Raw genomic sequence first — 21,939 nt, 5'->3', positions numbered from 1 at the left:
GAGTGTGAGGCAGGGAGTGTGGGTGTGTGGCAGGGAGTGTGAGTGTGAGGCAGGGAGTGTGAGTGTGAGGCAGGGAGTGTGAGTGTGAGGCAGGGAGTGCGAGTGTGAGGCAGGAAGTGTGAGTGTGAGGCAGGGAGTGTGGGTGTGTGATTCGTAAAGACGTATTGGAAGAACAAGTCTCGGAAGATTGTTAAAAAAAAGTGTTATTTGTGAAGTGTTTGGAAGGAGAGAGAGAGAGAGCGGGAGGAGCTTTGAAGGGGGATATGGAGGGAAGAAATGAGAGAGAGGTCTTGGGTATACCGGTGAGAGGGGATAGATACCACGAAGCAGCAGTGTGTGTGTTTGCGTACATGAGAGAACAATAGGAAGTCGACTGGTTTTGGGGGATGGCCATGCCACTGTTGTGTCATGTTTGGTTGTATGGAGCGACAGGAGTAAGCCAGGTGGATATCCTGGGACCGTGATGTGGAAAGGGAACATTACTACAGAAACATTTATGACAAAAGAGAATGAATGATAGTGGATGAAGGGAGAGTTTGTGTTGACTTGCACCATGAGGGAAGTGGCTTTCAGGGGTAAACAAACAAGGATACTGGTCAACGTCATCACTGTATATAATATGAGGTGCTGACAGAATGAAAGAATAGTGTTTGAACTTGAATGAAAATATTATCCCAACTAAAGTCTAGTAAACCTTATCATAGTGTTGTTAGGTAGCAGTACAGAGGTGACAGTACGCTACAGAAGGGGGTTAAGGTTAAATGTATACTGTAGATAGAAAAGTACCATAATTGTATAATACCGTGTCAGTTGGATACTAAGTATAAGCAAAATAGTTCCCAAGTAGTGCTTTAACCTAACCTAACCTAACTTATTCTCAGCTAATCTAACCCTAATCTAACTAAACCTAGCCAATCCTAACCTAACGTATCCTAGATATGAAACACAATTGCTACCAAAACCTACTTAAGACAGAGAGGAAGCTGCTGTTAGTAATAATGCAGAAGAAGTGTGTCATCTCTCCCACAGACGTACCCGAGGCCGTGGCCCAGCTGGGACTGTCTCTGGTGCCTCAGAGCATCAAGGAGGGAGATGATGTCTACTTTGAGTGTTCCATCCACGCCAACCCCCGCATCTATAAGCTAACCTGGCAACACAATGTAGGTACCTGTGTCACCTAACACCACTAGGTAGCTGCCTGTGTCACCTGGCAGTACAATGTAGGTACCTGTGTTACTTAACAGCATAATAATGAGATAGATAGCAGATAGATATTCTTTAAAATCGTCATACAAGTTTACAGTGTATAAGTGTGTATATATAAAATACAGGTAAACAAACGTTCTACAGTCACCTCAAAAAGCCGGTGTCTCCTTCCAAATGAATAAGTATCGAAACTAAATGAGATAATGCAATGCCAACTGTGTTGAGATCCTGAACTACACACGCCATTCACCAGCGAATATTCTTGGTTATAATGTACCTGACCTGAGAATGTTATACACATTTCCCCTACAGCATTTCGTTCTTAGTTTAGACTCACGGAAACTTTTCCCAGTAACTGGAAATAATTCTGGGAATAAGGGAATTTTCCTGGTTTGAGGATGATCGTCTGGCTACCCAGAAAACTCTAATTCCTAATTGGGATATCGCTGCTACCTATTTTTACATAAAAAATACAATGTAACATATGCAAAGAGCTTGTTTCTCAATTTGAAGGCACAATTAAATCCCCTTATGCACCAGATACAACAAAGAATATTAAATTACGACCCAAATGACATGTTATCATCCACCACCAGGCATCGGTGGGAAGGTATGGAGCTGCTTCATTCCGGCTTTACTAAAATATTGGATCACGTCTTTTAATGTGAATTTACACATTTCAGTGTGGTGGTCTGACCCCACTCGAGTCCCAATATGGTGCGAGCGGTGCTGGGAGCAGTACACACACAGCTCATCCCAAACTAGAGGATGGGCCCGATACCCAAACTAGCTACCCGGCATGGCCACCAGCCTCAGTGTAGTGAGAGATGCACAAAGCGGCCAAACCTGAGGATTTGGATGATGGGGTGATAATAAATGTCCCCAGTGGAGTTCTGATCCTCTCTCTGTGCAGTGTGCAATGAATAGCACCTACTATGACACCATCAAAATGGCACCTTACCAGTTGTGCTTTATAAGAAAGAAAGTGCTTACAAAACCAGGAAGGTGAACAGCTGGAGTTAATAATTATCTTGGTCGATTGGATAAAATCTAAATTAAAAAAGTTCAATCTATTATTCTTATAAATATCAGATATACAATTGTGCTCTTATTCGTCATTATTCATCTCTGTCTGTATCTTTCCTTCTAAGTTAACAGGGAAACCAGACACCAGATGAACAACGATGCCATAGAGAAATCCGACTGTGAGAGAGATTTAGGAGTAATGAGAAGTAGGAACCTTAAGCCAAGTAAACAATGTGTTTTTGCTCGTAACAAGGCTAATAAAGTACTTGGGTTCATACAAAGGAGTGTTAGTTACAAGACTAGCGAGGTCATCCTAAAACTGTATCTTGCTCTTGTGAGACCACACCTGGATTACGCAGTTCAGTTCTGGTCACCGTATTACAGAATGGATATAGAATCCTTGGAAAGAATTCAGAGGAGAATGACAAGACTAATCCCGGGCATTAGGAACCTTGAGAGACGTAGAGCGAGGGGCGACCTGATAGAGGTGTATAAGTGGAAGGCAGGGCTAAACAAAGGGGACGTTACTAAGGTACTCAAACTATCCAACCAGGAGCGAACTCGTAACAATGGTTTTTCATTAGACAAATTTAGATTTAGGCGTGAAATAGGTAAACACTGGTTTGGAAACAGAGTAGTGGATGAATGGAACAAGTTACCAAATATCATCATTAACTCGAATACGCTGAACTGCTTCAAACATAGGTTGGATGCTTATATGAGCAATAGGGGTTGGGTGTAAACGGGACTGCCCAGTATGGGCCAATAGGCCCGCTGCAGTTTCCTCCATTCTTATGTTCTTATGTTATCATCAAACAGCCAACAAATACTATGTCTCAGAGCAGCAGCATACGATATCCTTCCACGGCTGATAACAGCAGCGATTTTCACCTTGGCTCCCTGACACCGTCATGCACAAATGATTGTGACAAATTGTTAAGTTATTTTAGACTATTAATTATTGTTTTAAAACCACATTGAAAATTTTACATGCTCTTGGTCACATAAATATTCATTAAGACATGGCGCCCTATCATTAAACTTAATTATTTTTAACAGTAAACAATAGGTCACATGCTTCCAAACTTCAGTTTAAAAAAATAAAGTCTATTTAAGTATTAGTCTTTGGTTGTGGCCTGAGAACTGAAGTCTATGGTGAACAAGACAATGTTGAGGAACAATTCATGCCTGCCAGGGAGCACCTTAGTTTACCATGATATATTTTATTTGAAAAGCAAAACACAATGTTTAAGTAGGAACATTCTTTCTTTCAAATAACTAACAGCACATGAGGAATGTCTTAAAAGAAGAACCAGATAACTAAGAGATGTCTTTCTCATTCCGGGAAGGATCAACCTCTGACTGAATCCAGATTCTGTCCCATTCAGTATTGCAAAAAGTACAATGATAAAATGATTGTGATACACTTTGGACCTGATCTTTGGTAATAACAAGAAACACTGGACAACATGTCAGTTCTAAGAGGATGCATGAGGATGGAATGAAATATGACTTAAAAGATCATGTAATAATAATGTAAAGGAATTCAAAGTTCTGGAAGTTGATTGAGTCACTATGTGAAAAATCACTGGATCAAGAAAATTTCTCGAGTGACTTTATACAGCAAACATGATCCTGATCTTCAATGCAGGAGGGAAAGGCAACTTACTCAACTAGCAGAGACGCAAGAATACCGAGCAAATACAAAAACAACAATATATGATATAGCTATAAAACTGACCTGCACATACCTGAAGTGTGCTGTGTTGTGGTGTATTACGGTCCCTCGAGGAGCTGTTAACTTTCACTTACCTGGAAAATAAATCACATTAACCTTCCATCCTGCTTTACTCCTTTAACTTTTGTAAAGGTTAAGGAGAAACTCACCACAAATACTGCATTATATATTGACAGGTGGGAGAGGATTAAATAATGACTATGAACCTACAGTAGTGCCTTTACAAGTGTTCTTATAAAACAGCAACAGTTTGTGGGGCTACGGCGATTGGTCACAGAAACCAACTTAACCAACCAAATCACCAAAGCACTAGATGATTAAGTTTGGCTTAGCTGGTTCATGTTGCCTGTCATCATTAGTGGTTCAGACCTTCAGCCTTTCTGGAGGAGTTTTATGGCGAGATCATAAATTCTGAAGGAAAACTGTATATATTCTCATTCCTACATTTTTCCTTCTCTCCTAGTAGATAAGCATTTATGCTTTGCAAAGAATGTATCCAAAAACAGTCTGAACTCCCCCAAAAAAAAAAGAAACGATGGTGACCCTCTCATTAACCGCTATGAACAATTGTGCTCTTCAACTAACAGGTACAACCATGATACTAATGATGTCTTTAGTTAACACAAAAATTAATAAAGATACTTGTCCATTTAGTTATAGTAAGAGCAGAAGTAGTGCTCACCTTGGCCTGGTGGTAGAGGAAGCTTTGGTGGAAGAGGAAGCCCTGGTGGTAGAGGAAGCCTTGGCATCGCCGGTCATGTCTTGGGCCAGGGACCATCATGTCATGGGCCAGGGACCATCCTGTGTGAAACAACATTGATGAATGAGGCCACAGTTATGTTTTAATTACTCTAAATATATACAACTTTATTAATATATAAACCAAAACTCTATAAAGAGAAACACAAGAAATAGTGGATACTTCCATCCCTCAACAAGGGATGGAAGCTCCTCTGTGTAACTTGACACAGTGAAGTATAACAAGTCGTAATAGTCACAACACTAAAGAGTAACTCACTCACGAACCTACACTGACAATTTTCCAGTGCTGTGATTCTTATTCATTAATTAGGAATATTTTCTCTACATTTTTTGTTTTGTTTTATAAAACAAGTGATGCCAAATGGAGATGGATGTCACATCTGCATCTAGAAGATGCTGATATTGTGAATTCATAGAGCTTGGGATTTTAGAATATTTATATATTATCAATAGTTATACAATATAAACATATGTTACCACACATACACACACACACTGCTGGATAACAAATCTGACATATTCTTCCACCCAGGATGGGAGAAGGTGCTAGTGGTGAGGGATCAACAGGATGAAAATGGCTATATAAGCATCTTCTTATCACTTACATTTGTTTAGAACATGAGAAGGATAACATAGTTTCTTACCTAGCTATTGCATCAATTCTTTCATATACATCTTCCATAAATTCAGGACAAAAATATGTATGGCTCTAATATACATAGAAGAAAATAATAACTGTTAGATATGGAAACTGAGATCTCAGTGAAAATGCACATAGCTAAGTCATATTATTAGTTGGCTTTCTGAAAATACTAGACTTAAAATCATTATCCATCCTGTAAATCAGTACATCCAAAAATGGTAGTTCCCATCTTCTTGAATCTCTGAAGTAAATTTGGTAGATGGCATCTGTTCATTCACTTTACATAAAAAATTTATTTGCATCTAAATCACGACGCCAAATACATAAAATGTCATCAGCATACCTAAACCAAGGTATCACCATACTTGTTATGCTAGACACCAAAATCTGATAAAACCTATCCTAACAATCCTAACTATTACAGGAAATTTTATAGTTAAGAACAGGTGTTTGGGTTAAGGAGTCAGGTTAGAATACTTTTCAATTGGAGAAAAATTCTTCAGTTTATCAAGAATACTCCCCCAATGGTGGAGGAAATACATTTTAAAAAAATTTCAAGAACCTAATCTAACGTAATGATTCACTTACTAGCATACATGGCTTACCTAACCAGAGACACCAGAAGGATCTCAACTAACCTCCTAGTCATTGTATCACCACTGTGTAAACCTAACCTAATCCAATGTGACGAAAGAAAAACAAAAACCTAAAAAACAAGCTTGAAATCGAAGTCTGAAAAATTATAAAAACTCTCTCTTTTACAGGTACTTTAACGGGCAATGTTCAGTGGATTTGGCATCCTGTGTACCGCCGGCAAGGCCATGGGTTCGTAACATTCGTCTTGCCAACGGTGCCCACCATTTCTCTGTGGATGTCGGTCACACGAGAATAACCCGTTATAGTACCTCCTTCTTTCCTCACACAGCCAAACTGTGGAATGCTCTGCCTTCTTCTGTGTTTCCTTGCTCTTACAATCTGTCTCACTTTAAAAAGCTGGTTTTCCGGCATCTTCGTGGTGTAGATTAATACAGTATAGCCTTTTTTTCTATATTTTCAATTTCTTTCCATTCTTTTTTTTTCCGCCCCTAGGCTCCGTTGTGGGTCGTTTGACCTGTGCCCGGGTGGGCTAATTCCCGTAAAAAAAAAATGCAAATCAATAGAGAGTTCTATGGTTGACTTTTTCCGAATTTAAAGCACATTATTTTTCTGGTTTATTTTGGTGTTTTCTTCGAATCTGACCTTCATTTCTTTGGGAAAATCTACCTGTACTAAACTAACATAATGTAACATAGCATAACCTAACCTTACCTACCTAATCTACCAGACCTAGCACATTGTAGGTGTGCATGGGTGGCATGATGGGAAGCAAAATGGATATCAGCTATTGGTCAGTTCCTGCTTGTCACGCAGTGATTGGTCAACGGCTGGGGGAATCGGTAATTTTTTTTTTTATCAGTTTCTCTTTTCTTCATTTCCTCCATATATCAAAAGTGAAAACAGCAGAAAAAAAGGGGAATGGAATTTCACCAAACTGAGGCGCGCACACTACCATAGTGCCATCAAATGAAAACAAAGTAGCGAACTAGCAAACTACAACCCCCACCAATTTTAAAATTTGACAGCTTTGAAAACATTTGCCGCCAGTTGTGAAAATACTTGCCAGCTTCGAAAATAGACGATTTCTTGGTCTTTGCTGGATTATCGGAAGCCGGATGAAGGGTCCGGTACATGTACTGAGTAATAAAATCGAAACAACAACCTTGTAGTATTTTTTTTTTAAATTTTTTTTAGCCTATCTTTCGATCATAAATTACTTGTATGTGGGTCGGGCATAAAACACGAGGGAAATAACTGGGTTAAAACACTGCAAACGCTTATCATATGGCAGTAATTTCATGTCACCTTGTGCTTTGCAGGCGAATAAATAATTTAATTATTTACTGTAATCATGGCATCGTCGGATTTCCTGTGGCGACCGTACTTTGGTTCACATCGTCTGCTATATAGGACCGCCCATGGTCTGTTTACATGTCAAGAAACGAACGACAGTCTCATCGGGCGTCTTTATAATGATTTATATTGGATTGAGTTGGTTCATTTTATTCTATAGATGTTGTTTAGATGATAGTAAGTAAGAAAATCTGGTAATCCTGGAGCAGATTGCTATCACTACAACACTTCGATTTTATCCATTTTTTCCACGGATGTTCTTTGGATGATATTAAATAATAAAAATGACAAGACATTGCACAGAACCTAACAAAACCTCATCTAACCAATCAGATAAACCTACCTAACCTTACCTTACTTCCTAAGGGAACAACCCCCCCCCATCATATTAAACAGAAAGTACTTACTTTGATATCTGGAACATTGAAAGCAATTTTCTTGAAGCGAAATGGTGTAACTTCACATTTTTCTTTTTGACGTGAGAGTAGTACATAAACTACTACTACTATTACTACTTTGCTGTCACTCGGAATCGAGTATGACGATAATCCAGCTATGACACAATGATATGAGATATTAAGTTTGTCACCTAGGTTGGTGAGTTCTGAGGTAACTAAAGAGGCCGATACTTGACCTGCAGGGTCGTCCACATTCGTTGCACATGTGGAGGGCTACATCTAGTGCAGGAGGGGCGGTGGCAGCGTCTTTCCGGCGTTGGGGCTTGTCTGCCTCTGTTTGCAGTCGGTTAACTCAAAAGTATTGACACCTTCTCATGTGGTGCTCCTCCAAGCGTTACGATGTGGAGTAATCGACTTCCAGGTGAGGGGGTCGATTTGGCACTTTTTCAGGTTTGTCTTAAGACTATCCTAATACCTTTTCAATTGCACGCCGGCGTTACGGTTACTATTCGTTAGGTGACTGTAAAGTAGCTGCTTTGGCAGTCTACTGTCGTCCAGGCGAGTGAAATGGCCAGTCCAGTGTAGTTATTCATGGATAATGGTAGTGTAGTGGATACTCTCCCCTACATCTGCCAATTTGTCGCTTTCCAGCCAACCCCGTGGCGAGTTCCTCAGACCAAGCCTCGCTTTCGGACTGCGCGGTGATTGGCCATTTACCGCCTTTCACCTCAACCAATCAGCAGCGCCTTTCACTTCCGGTCAGACTTGTATAAATACCCCTAGCCTCGCCGTGAAGGGGATTCCAGCAACATTCGCCAGCCAGCCTTCGCCGTGAACGGACCTCTCTTCTGACTCCCCACTGCTAAAGCCGGTCAGCCTGTCTCTAACCGTTGACGACCCGAACGAAAACGACCACCTCACCACCATTACCCACACACCCGGGAAGCTCGTTCCAGACAACGCCCTTTCTGTGCCTCCCCACTGATCAGGGGTGACTTCTGATCAGAGGCGGCCGTGATTGGGAGATCTGTAACGGCTTTCTGCAGCGGACTTGGACCGTGATCCCACTGGTGTTACTTGCACCAGTGGCTGCTTTTCTTTGATCTTCCTTCTTTTTCGCTCTGGCCTGGGGACCTGCACCCTAGAGGTGTATTCGTCCTTGGGTCCCCCCCTGTAACTGTTCACCTCCACCGTAGGAGATTGTGAACACGAAAGGGGGTAGGAGCAGAACCCGTCCCTCCGCCGAGCCTTCCTGGGTAACCGTGATCGTGCGGGTCCACCTAGGAAGGGGGTCGCAATCCTTAATCCTCCACCCCTCCCCTGAATAGGTACACTTTAAGCTCACGCCTATAAGTGAGCACTTATCAACAATAGGGAAATAGGTTCCCCTAACGGGGCTTCTGGGTGAGTGACACAGGAACCACTCCACGACCACTCGACCAGCAAGTGGCGGTGGGGAGTGCTGTAATTCCTGGGTTTAGGTTGCTCGCCCGGAATAGGTAGGGTGCCTGTAACTTTCGTAAAATCACAACAAGACTGATGCCACGGGGAACGACCAAAGCAAATGACTAGGACAACTGGAAACAGGATACGGGTACGCTCCCTCCAGGGGGGCGTATCCGAAAAACGCAAGGAGGAACTGGGCATACTACTATGTGCCCAGCTAAACATCAAATTCGCCGCCTTGATCGAAACAAAGGACTCCTTCATAGTCCTGTGCCTGGAAGAAAAGGATGTAGACAATATGCTCTCTGCCGACTCAACAAAGAAATTAAAAGAACGGGGATTTGAAACAGTAATACCACCACAACTACGTGCAAAAAAATCCGTAGTAATTAATAGGGTAGATAGAAATATACTGAAAGAAACACCAAGCTACATTGAGAAGAGAAGAACCCATGGGCTAGAGTTGAGGAGGTGGTGCTGATGCCTGGTGCTCCCACCATGATGAAGGTCAGGTTTGGAGAGATCTCCATGGTACAAAAAGCCCTAGAGAATGGCCTCTGTATCTCCCACTACCACCTGTCAAAACAACAAATTGAGCAGGAGGAATTTTACGCAATAACACCCTGTTGGAACTGCTACAAATACAATCATCTAGCAATAAACTGTCCCCAAAAAGATAAGAAGTTCTGCTCCGAGTGCACAGCAGAGGGCCACACATTCAGAGAATGTAGCAATAAAGATAACCCCAAAGGCCTGAACTGCAATGGGGACCACCGAACACTAGCAGCACGCTGTCCCATAAGGAAAGAAATAATTAGGAATCTGAGAGAAAAAGAAAAGACAAATAAGAAGATAGAAACAGACCCTAACAAGACATATGCAGCAATTGCAAAGCTGCAAGATACCATCTCCAAAGTCCTGAAGAAAGCCAAAGAAAATCTCCACATGCAACCTACATACCTCAATCTGAGCGAAGGATTACCTTTCACAATTCTAACCAGTATTATTCATGCACACATCAAAAACATTGCAAAACCAGGATCCTTTGGAAAAACGATCAGGGAAATGTTTGCTGCAAACAATCTGCCGGAGGTAAAATTTCCAGACGACGCCCCCTCAACAGAAATATTTAAAATTGTCACCGAGAACAGCCTAGGAATAACCAAACCACAGGAGCACACAGTCAAACCAGTCACAGAAGAAAACGTCACGGAAATAGACCCTATCAGCCAACCAGTTACACCACACCACAAATCAGATTCCACAACTCAGCAAACAGAGAAACAACAACCTGCAAAAGCTGACCCAACCAAAGCGAAATCAAGAAAAGAATCCCACTCTGGCCATCGTGCCCCCCCCCCCATCTTCACCAAGCGATGTGCAGCCAGCAGACCTAGGAAATGAGATCGGTATCCACTTCTACTCAGTCAACACACCACCTACAATAACAAATGATAGACTACTGCAGGAAATCAAGGAAGGCACAGTCAAATTCACCTACGAAGATGTTAGGGTAGAAGAATCCTACATAGACCAGTTGATAAATGCAGGACTAATAAACACCAAATACAACAAAATTGAAAGAGTAGATATAACTAAGTTTAAGAAAATCAGAGCGGGATTAAAGGAGGAAAGGAATAGACACTCACCAGGAGATACACGAGCCAGCAAACACCCTACACCAAGTTCTCGGGATCCACGACTATTCAAAACAAACCATTAAAGATAATCCAACACAACGTCCTTGCCTGGACTCTGGCGAGGAAAACAGAACTTACTAACATATACAGCACAATAGACCCAGATATCATCCTTATCAATGCACACGGGCGAAAAGACAACGACAAAATAAAAATATTTAATTATCACGTCTACCAAAAAAATATCCACGAAGAGTTATATGACGGGATAGCAATAGCAATAAAACGAACGATTCAGCACAAAATAATTGACAACTTCCAAGGTAACTTCTTGGCAGTAGAAATAAACACCACCAAAGGACCAACAATAATAGGAACATCATACCTACCATTCAGAAGACCAATATTCCCGACAGGCGACCTCCTAAAACTTACCAGGCGAAACAGCCCGGCATACTTCCTAGGCGACCTGAACTCTCGACACCCAACCCTTGGACATCACAACAGAAACCCCGCTGGAGTAGTACTGCACAACCTAATTGAGCAAGGCAGCATTACACACCTAGGCCCAGACTTTCAGACATTCATAACACCGAGAAATTCTGGGAATCCCGACATAATTCTGATAAACAGACATCATCATTTTCACACACACATAAAACCTGGACCCGCCAGCACCAGTGACCACATACCCATAATAGCAACTATTTCCACATCTCCAATACAAATTCCCTCAACACCAAGATATTCATTTAATAGAGCTAACTGGGAAAGTTTCAAAACAGCTCTCAACACAGATGAAACATTAACTCTCCACAACAAAAACACCAACGAGATCGATACTGCCTTAGAAACCTGGTATTCGAAAATCACAATAGCCATGAAAATAACATCCCAAAAACAACATACCGCACACTACCATATGTACAACTAACACACGAAGAAAAAATCATCCAAACCAGGTTCACCAACTTGCATGAATTTATAAAAACATATGGCTGGAGTCCACACATCACTGCATTATATAGAAACCTTAAAGAAGAACTATTGGAGAGATGCAAATTAAAACACGACGAGAAATGGAACCAGCTAATAGCCAACACACAGGCAGACTACAGAAACCCAAAAGCCTTTTGGACTAAAATAAAAAATCTCATGGGAACCAACTCAGAGGAGAGCAGCTACCTTATAGACAACAATGGCAAGAAGATTACAGAACCTAAACTCAAGGAACCAATATTCAGAACATTCTGGAGCAGCATCTACCAAATCACGGATGAGGACAACCGAAACTTCTGCAGAGAAACAGAACACGTGGTTGAAACACACTTGAACCAAAACACAGACAAATGGCAACAATCCAGGACAATCAACCTCAACACGTTAGATAATAACGACCCACTAAATGCCCCAATAACTACACAGGACATCATAAAAACAATTGCCAGCTTCAAGAATAAATCGCCAGGAATAAGTCAAATAAACAAAACTGTGTTGCAAAACATACCACCACCAATGATCAAACAGCTTGCAGACATCTTCAATGCATCAATAGCAAGCGGATTCTTCCCATCCAAATTTAAAAAGGCAAAAATAAGACTCATTCCAAAGCAAGGAAAGAACCCAACGCAGGCAGAAAACTACAGACCCATTTCACTCCTCGAAACACCTGGCAAAATCCTTGAAAAAATAATAAACCTGAGATTAAGAAACCACCTAGAGTATGAAGACAAATACAACCATAGACAACACGGCTTCAGGAAAAACCGAGGCACTTACACTGCAATAGCCTTAATATATGAAGCCATCGCAAATGCAGCCAGCAACAGAAATCAATGCAACATAGTACTCAGAGATGTCAGCAAAGCCTTCGACAAAGTATGGCATGAAGGGCTCAAATACAAGATCATCCAACTCAACATGCCACCCAACATCACGGCTCTCCTCTGCAATTTCCTTGAGAAGAGACAAGGCAAACTCACCATCGACAACTACATAGGTCAAAACTTCACCCTCTACAGTGGAGTACCCCAAGGCAGCAACATATCACCAACACTATACACCATATATACAGCGGACATGCCCAAACCAAGAAACTCAGAGTACATTGCATACGCAGACGACGTAACCCAAATTATACAATACCCAGGGAAATCAAAACAAATGATGGCAATCAGAACTAGCCGAGAAATAGAAACCATAAACAATTACGAAAGGAAATGGAAAATTAAAACTAACACAAAAACTGAAGATAATTCACATAGCTAAAACTAGACCATACCCAATCACAGTCAACAATCAAAAAATTCCATACGCAGAAAATGGGAAAATCCTCGGCCTCAAAATCACAAGGAACGGCATACTGCCACACATCACAGAAAGAATTGCAAAAGCCAGGGTCCAACTAACTAAACTCAGAAGATTCCGCAAATCATCCCAGTGCTTGGGAAAAAAGTTTAGAAGTATTCAAATCATTTTGTGTCACAGAAAGACTTCTGGTTGAAGCTAGTTTGATTAAGGAATTAAAATCAATAAACATTAGTGATGGTCAGTTCAAAACTGATAATATGTTACATAAATTTATTTGTCAGTGGCCCATGGTAAAAAATGCTTTGAAAACCTTTGATCTATATGTATGATAGTTATTTAGTGGGTCCCTTATTTTTTACCTGACCTAACTAGTCACGTCACCCCACTTCTCTTAAGCTCCTCTACGTGTGTGTTGGTGTGGGGTTTAGTGGATGACATCATTATGACCTGACCTCATGTTTTTAAGGTCACCCTGTATATTTAAGCCTCTCTCTGTCCATGTAATCCAATTGCCTCTGAAGATGTCTTGAATAAAGACGAAAGCTAAGGTGCTCCGTTGTTTCCCCTTTCCCGTGTGATTTTATCAAGATTTATCTCATCCACGTTTTCATTGTGGATCTACATGATATATATATATATATACTGTATATATATATATATATATATATATATATATATATATATATATATATATATATATATATATATATATATATATATATATATATATATATATATATATATATATAGAAAACGCCATGGTGAGTTTCCCTTCTCATCTCCATCCTTAGTGCGAGATCTCCTACATAGCCGATGCTACAGTAGCCTCGATGCTCCTACAGTTGGTGTCAGCGAGAATACTGGCATTTGTTCTCCTGTCTTCCCAGTAAACTCGGAGGATGGAACGTAGACTACGTTGGTGAATGTTTTCAAGTGCCTTGAGGTGCCTCCTGTATGTGACTCATGTCTCACTGCCATATAGCAGGGTGGGGAGGACCACTGCTCGATATAGGTGCAGCTTTGTCGACAATTTCAGCTTCCTACAGCTGAAGACACGGTTTCGGAGCCTGCCAAAGGCTTGAGATGCACATCTGATCCGATGCTGAATCTCTTCATCAATGTCTGCGGTGGTGGACAAGTGGGAGCCGAGATACCCAAAGTGGGTAATATTGGAGAGGGTAGTACCATCAAGCTGGTAGTAGGCAGCTACAAAACAGGGAGGTACTATTGCCTGGGAAGATATTGGAAGCACAATGCATTGTCTAATGGTAGACCCTGCTGCCATATGGCATCACGAAAATTATGACCAAGTCCCAGGCTGCTGATCTGACTTTCTGCCTCATTTACTCACTAGTGCAGAGTCTCAATTGTTTCACTTACTGTTGACAACACAATATACATATATTGTTTCTCACTTTTGATCTTTTTTTGTATTTTTGCATTTCTGTGTGGTTCTTTATTATTATTATTATCATTATTAATTTATTATTTTATTTTCAATTTTGCATTTTTTATTATAAATTTTATTTACTCTGAATTATTATTATTATTATTATTATTATTATTATTATTATTATTATTATTATTATTATTATTATTATTATTACATTTTCGCCCCCCCAGGCCCCGATGTGGGTCAGTGACCTGTGCCCGGGTGGGATAATCCCCGTAAAAAAATAAAAAATATAAAAAGAAAAGTTGGATGGATGGTGGAGGTGTGTCTGAACCAGGGGCAGGTTGAAAGAGGATCTGAGTCTTACGTACATTCACTTCAAGGCCTAAATGTGCATACGCATCTGCGTAGGTTTTCAGGATCTCCTGTAGGTCGTGTTCAGTGTGAGCAACAAGGGTGAGGTTGTCTGCATACTGAAGTTCAGGAATGGAAGCTGCCGACACCTTTGTTCTTGTCTGGAGTCGTCTTATGTTGAAAAGACCCCCATCCTTCACCTGGTACTCGATGTCCTCCCCACTCGCTTAAATGGCACTGGCACGAGTAAGGAAGGCAGCCAAGAAAATGGAAAAGAGAGTTGGTGCCAGTACACACCCTTGTTTAACCCCTGTTTGGATGGGGAAGAACTTAGACTGGGTGCCGTTGTGCAGGACACTGCCGTTCATATCATCGTGGAGTTGCCTCAAAATGGAGATGAATTTTGGTGGACAGCCAAAACGGCTAAGGGCCCACCAGAGGGCTTCCCTGTTGACCGAGTCGAAGGCCTTGGTTAGGTCGATGAAAGCCATGTACAGGTCACGACGCTGTTCTCTGCACTTTTCCTGTACAGTATCTGGCGGGCATCAAAGATCATATCAGTGGTGTCACCTGATGGTCTAAAACCACATTGAGATTCTGGAAGGAAGTTTTCTCCCTCAGGGAATAGTCTGTTTAGAAAGAGTAAACGACAACAGGAGCTGACAACAGCAGATTTTTCGTTGGAATGTTTACAATACAGACATGGTTTTAGTGGCATATGGTCAGTTTTTCACCGAGTTTTATCCTGCAATATCCGTCACCCTTTACACCTTAACCACTACAGGTAATTTATGATCGCAGATAGAGAAAAACTAAAAATTATCTTAGAATTAAAATATAAAGTTGTCATATCATATTCACTACTTACTATTATACAAAAAACATCTGTGGAAAATATGAACGAAATCGAACAATTCTGGAATCAGCCGTCAGCTCAGTATTAAGTACAAACAAAACGACAAGGCACAGGTTAGGTAGTTAGCTGAAGTTAGGTGAGGTAGGTTAGGTAAGGAAGGTGTTAGGTAAGGAAGGGGTTAGGTAAGGTAGGTGTTAGGTAAGGTAGGTGTTAGGTAAGGTAGGTGTTAGGTAAGGTAAGGTAGGTAAGGTAAGACAAGGTAGGTTAGGTCAGGTTCAATTAGGTTCTGTGCATCGTCGTTTTTATTTTCATACTTAATATCATCCAAACAACATCCCCATACAATTTGGTGCAGTTCCATAACGTTTTTCTTATTTTAACCGTCTCCCCCACCATTACAAAAAAAAAGCCTATTTGAATCCGAAACGAGCAGGGAAGAATATCCGATTGTAGTTTCACAAAAGTTAAAATAATTGAAATTCTCACTTGATGTATCATTCCTAAATAAGATAAAGTTTTAATCATATTTAAAACAATTTTAGAGACGCCATATTGTAAACACACTGTGAGATTGTAAGATGGAATAACATCGTACGATATGTTTTCCCATGTGTGAAGACAGGAGTTTGTCTGTGGCAGCGCCGGGTTGCCAGTTACTGTCTAATGCAGCCATGGTGTTCTACGAAGACATCAAGGTGATCTGGTTGCGCCTGGTTGAAGAAATCTGCCCAAAACTACTCAACTTCCTCGTCCTTAAAGAGCTTTTTAACTCTGAAGGAATCGAGGGAATCATCAAGGTGACCTAAAAATCACCTTCGCCGAATATAGCCAATTCCTTCAACTGCCACAATTCTTTTACATCAACGGCATACAAGTGGAAAGGATTGTCCACCAGGGGGACAACTTGAAGCTGGGAGTGATCTCCCACCCTGAAATAGCATTCATGGACTCAGAAGAAATCAACGAACTTCTCAAGGGACAACTCTGCTGTCTAAAAATCTGCCAGAAACAACTGCCCTTGTAGGACACCATGAAACGTACCCAAAGAGGCTCAACTGGCCTGGGAAACCGTGCCAGTGAAGCTCTTCTGCAGACCCAAACGCTGCTATAAATCCCAGTGTTACGGACACACCACCACCAAGTGCGAGGCTCAGGAGGATGTGTGCTCCAAGTGAGGAAACACCGGGCATCGCTACACCTCCTGCCCCAACCAAGAGAAGAAATGCCTAGCCTGTGGCGGGCCACACTCCTCCGCCGACAAGCTATGTTCCACGTGGCGGGAGCAGTGCAAGATAGCAAGGATCCGCCAAACAAGAAACTTACATACAAGGAGGCCCTCCTTGCTGTTCACTGCCAAGAAAAGAAAAACAAGAAACGAAGAAACAAGAAAAGAAGAAGAAAGAGAGAAAAAGCAAGACATAAAGAACCATGAAGTCATCATACCACAAGTTATTAAGAAACCAGATAACGAGCCCGTTGACCCAGAATCTCAGCTCATCAAGATCACCTCCTCAGACTTCCTCAACATTTACGAACATCATGGACACGAGGAAGAACAACAACAAGACACCAGAGAGTGGATAACCCAAGAAAATAAAAAGAAGAAGAGGAAGAGAAGGTCGTTGTCTTCAACATAACAAGCCCACACCACAAGACCCATAGCAGCCCGCCCATCAGTAACAAGAAACACCAAGAAGGAAGACAGGAGAATCAAGTTACCCGTCAACACTACCAGACAACCTGCCGCCACCAATTTCCTGCTGCCGAGTCCGGTCGTGAATTTGCCTCCACCAATCAGGGCTCTGCCCCGCTACCCCGCAAGCTGTGTTAAGCCACGGCATCTATCCTCTCCTTACTACGATCTCCCTTCCCTCACCACCTTTATCCTTCCACTGAACCTCCTTCACCCTTGTCACTAGTCATTGATTGATTGATTGATTGCAAGAGTAAAGTCTCCAAAGAACCTGGTATATTATTCAAACCTCTCACATGGCCCAGTGTGTAGGATGCCAGGGCCCGACACTCTATAACAGCCCTGACGAGGACGCCAACATGGGCCCCTACACGTCCACGATTCTCGACGCCCTCAAAGGGACACCGGGGCATCTCTACACCGGCGGGGAACACCACGTGCGCCCAGCAGCAGACCATGCGTGCATTGATGGCTGAGATGAGGTCAATGGCTACTGGCGGCCACGGTCATGCCCCTACGCCGGTCATGAAGCCCTCAGCAGCGGTCGCTCCAGAGAAGTATGAGGCAGAAATGTCAGCAGTGGCATTTAGGACATGGAGGCGGTCCATGGAGTCGTGGGTGATGTTGAACGGATGGTCACAGCTGGTGGCCACACTCCACATTCGCCTGAACTGTGTCCCTGCACTCCAAAAGGCGATTGACTCGAGATATCCCAGCGGTCAGCGGGAGAAGCTCTCGCCCAAGGAAACCCTGGATGCCACCAGTGGAGTGATTCTTCAATCGTCAAACCAAGCTGTGAAATGGAACGATTTTTTCAACAACAAACAAGGTGAAGAGGAGCCCATGAAAAGGCACTTTCAATGATGGTTCGCAGAGGCAGTGGAGTGTGAATTTAAATGTCTCACCTGTGATAAAGACCTCTCTGAGTACATGCTATTACGTAAAGTTATTGTGGGCCTGAGTAACCCAGTGTTGAAAAGGGAAATTTTCCAGGGGTACTCGAGTTACATTAGTGTTGAAGTGCTAAAAAACAAGTATATGTTACTTGAGGCAGCAGTGAGAGATACTGTTGTATTGTGTCGTACGTCTGGCCAGGAAGTGGTGGGAACAGCCACGGAGGCAGAGGCGGTTGGTGATGACGTCAAAGGGTGAGTTTGAGGTAGCTGCCGCCCAACCTGGACACCCCAGCTGCGCACACTGTGGGAACTGCGGCGTGACACATGCCTCGGGCAAAAGCAACTGCCCTGCATGTGGGGCCACATGCCTCAATTGCTCTAAGGTTGGTCACTTCAAAAGGTGTTATTGGAATAAGACAGCCCTAACTGCTTCTGTGGATGTGTCAGGTGCTGTCACAGTGGCAGCAGCCCAGCTATCCCACCACCCCAGGTTACAAGTGTTCGTGGTCCAGGCCGGGGGCAATTCCCCCGCCACCCCTGTGCTGGCTGTGGCTGACACGGGAGCTATGGTGTGTGTGGCAGGGCCATCCCTGCTCCGGGTCATCGGTTTGCGACCGGGACAACTTCAGCGGGCCCGTAATGTCCTGAGAGACGTGGCGGACAAACAGCTCAAGTGTCTGGGGTCCGCCCCCTGCTTCCTTAGTGTTGGTGAGGGGACCACCGTCCAGGAGGTCTACTTCGTGCAGACAGCCAAGGCCCTTTACCTGTCATTTGAGGCTTGCAAGTGCCTCGACCTGGTGGCTGCCGCAGTCGATGGAGAGGGGCAGCACACTGCCGACGACCTACCTCCGAACCCTAGACCTGGGGGCAGTCTTGTCCCTCCTAGGCCAGTTGAGATGTTCACGCACTTTTCATCTACTGCATTCAACACCAGCAGGTCCCCACTGCCAGTCATGACTGGTCTCCCTCACCGTAGCCACCTGACGCCCGGCACGACCACCTACGCCTATCACACACCTGCTCCCGTTCCGAAACACTGGGGAGTGGAGGTGAAGGCCCAGTTGGAGGATGACGTCAGAAGAGGCGTCATCCAGCCAGTGCCTGCTGGTGAGGCTACGGAGTGGTGCGCCAGGATGGTCGTGGTGGCCAAGAAAAACGGTCAGCCCTGGTGCACTGTAGACTTCCAACGCCTCAATGCAAGCTGTCTGAGGGAGATGCACCACACACCTGCACCAGTTCGACATGGTGTCCGAGGTGCCAGTGCACTCGTTCAAAACCGTCGCCGACGACTTCTGGGAATTTCATCAGGTGGAGTTGGAGGAGGAAAGTAGACGCCTGACCACATTCATTACGCCGTGGGGCCGCTTTCGATATTGCAGGGCGCCCATGGGACATTGTTCAGCGTCAGATGCCTACACCAAGAGGTTTGACGACGCTATTCAGGATGTGTTCCGCAAGTACAAGTGCGTAGATGACACTCTCCTCTTTGACTTCAGTGCGAAGGGGGGGTTCTGGCACACCTACGATTTTCTGGAGACCTGCGTGCGTACAGGTATCACACTGAAACCAGAAAAGTTCTTGTTCTGCAGGAGAGAAACCGAGTTTGTGGGTTTCCTCCTGGGGTGGGACCTCTACCAGCCTACTGCCCAACGTCTGTCAGCCACCAAGGACTTCCCCATGCCTGATCAGCCATCAATCACTGACATTAGGTCCTGGCATGGCCTGATTAACCAGTTGGTTCCCTTCCTTGCCACTGCACCTGTGAGGAGTCCTTCCGCGAGCTTCTCAAGAAGCCAGTGGGCAAGCGGGTGTATTGGGACGACCAGCTGTATCTCAAGTTTCGCCAGGCCCAGGACACCATTTGTCAGTTGGCCAGGGACGGCTTGGTGTACTACGACAAATCCAGACCTACGGCAGCTGTCACGAATTGGAGTAATACTGTTCCCGTGCCTCGCCAGAGACGCTCTTCTGCTGCAGGGGAGGGTGGCGGTTGGCTCTGTGCGGTAGCCGACATCTGAGCACGGCTGAAGCTGGCTATGCTGCAGTGGAAGGGGAGGCCCTGGTGGTGGTATGGTGCCTGCGCAAGGCCAAGCTGTTCCTCCTTGGCTGCCGAAACCTCCTTCTGGTGACGGACCACCGCCCCTTAGTATGCTTGCTAAGGGACAGAGCCCTCACCGATTTGGCGAATCCGCGCCTGTTCAGGCTCGATGAGAAGACGCTGCAGTTCCGGTTCACGGTCAAGTACTTTCCAGGGAAGCAGAATTGTGCAGCTGACGCCCTATCCCGCTTCCCCTCCATCAGGGCGGCGTCCGACACGGAGAACATGGACCAAGAGGAGGACCTGTGCGCTGCAGTGTGTGGTCATAATCGCAGCACTGGATCAGGATGGGTGCATCATTATAGACGAGAACACCGTGTGCAAAGCGGTATGCGGACGATCTAGTGTACCAGATGCTAGTGTCGAGGGTGCTGGCGGGCGACTGGCGCCCCCACAAGTCACAGGAGGTGGCCTGTCTGCTGCCGTACTTCTCTGTGAAGGACAGGTTGGCTGTGGTCGGGGGTTTGGTCACCTACACCTTTGACCAGGGCTGCGTGCACCTTGTCATCCCCAACTCCCTCCGCCATCGGGTCGCCGTTAACCTGCTCGTGGGGCACCAGGGCCTCGACTCCATGCTCAGGCGGGCCCAGCAGTCTGTCTATTGACCTGGCATGGAGGGTGAACCTGCAGTATCATCGGTCCCGGTGTGCTGCTTGCGAGACCCACACCCCTTCCCAGCCTCCGGAGTAGTTGGTCTTGACCCCCGCGCAAGACTATCCCTTTCAACAGGTGGTGGTCGTGTTCCACCTGCAGGGCCACACGTACCTAGCATATGCTGACCAACACACAGGTTGGCTGGATATTGCCCACTTCGTCAACGAGACCACCTCTGGCAAGATCATTGCCCTTCTGCAGGGTTACTTCATGAGGTGGGGGGGCACCTGAGCAGATCTCCACGGATGGAGGTACCAACCTTGCCAGCGGTGATATGACGGATTTCTTCAAGTCATGGGGGGTCGAGGTGCGCCTCTCGTCGGCCCACTTTCCTCAGTCCAATGGCAGGGCAGAGGCTGGGGTCAAGGCTGCCAAGAGGCGCCTCAGGGATAACACTGGGCCCGGGGGCAGCCTGGACTGCGATAGGACATCCCAGGCCCTCCTCCAGTACCTGAACACCCCTTTGCGGGGGGTGAACAAGTCGCCCGCCCAACTTGCCACCGGCCGCCAGCTCCATGATGGCGTTCCCGTGGCTAGACAGCACTATAAGGTGGACCAGCACTTGCGGCGGGCGCTTCGTATGAGGGAGGTGCACTTGGCCGAAGCCCAGGACGGGATCCTTCTGTTGCGGGGGTAGGTGTTCCGCCAGCTGGTTCCCCTAGCTGTGGGCGCGCAGGTGCATGTGCAGGACGCCGCCACCAAGCTCTGGGACAGGACGGGCGTAGTGGTGAAAGCCCGCCCTCATAGGCAGTATGCCGTCAGATTGACTGGCAGTGGCAGGGTGTCCATCCGCAACAGACGCCACCTGCGATGCTGCGCCACCCCTGTGCCTACAACTCCTGTGGTGCACCACGCTATGCCTCCTGGCCCCCTTCT

At 44.6% G+C, this 21,939-nt stretch overlaps 1 protein-coding gene across 1 annotated transcript in view; it reads left to right on the top strand.

Moving 5' to 3' along the window:
• The first annotated feature begins 998 nt into the window (after positions 1–998).
• Positions 999–21,939, top strand: part of LOC121858960 — a 71,966-nt gene continuing 51,025 nt past the window's right edge. The window contains exon 1 of the mRNA XM_042355617.1: positions 999–1,160. Coding sequence (XP_042211551.1) covers positions 999–1,160 — 162 coding nt within the window. The remainder of the gene's footprint in view (positions 1,161–21,939) is intronic.

This window comes from Homarus americanus, unplaced genomic scaffold (genome assembly GCF_018991925.1).
Source record: "Homarus americanus isolate GMGI-L3 unplaced genomic scaffold, GMGI_Hamer_2.0 scaffold8226, whole genome shotgun sequence".
Lineage (NCBI taxonomy): Eukaryota > Metazoa > Arthropoda > Malacostraca > Decapoda > Nephropidae > Homarus > Homarus americanus.
The sequence above is the reverse complement of the archived record's forward strand: the minus strand, read 5'-3'. Positions and strand labels throughout refer to the sequence as shown.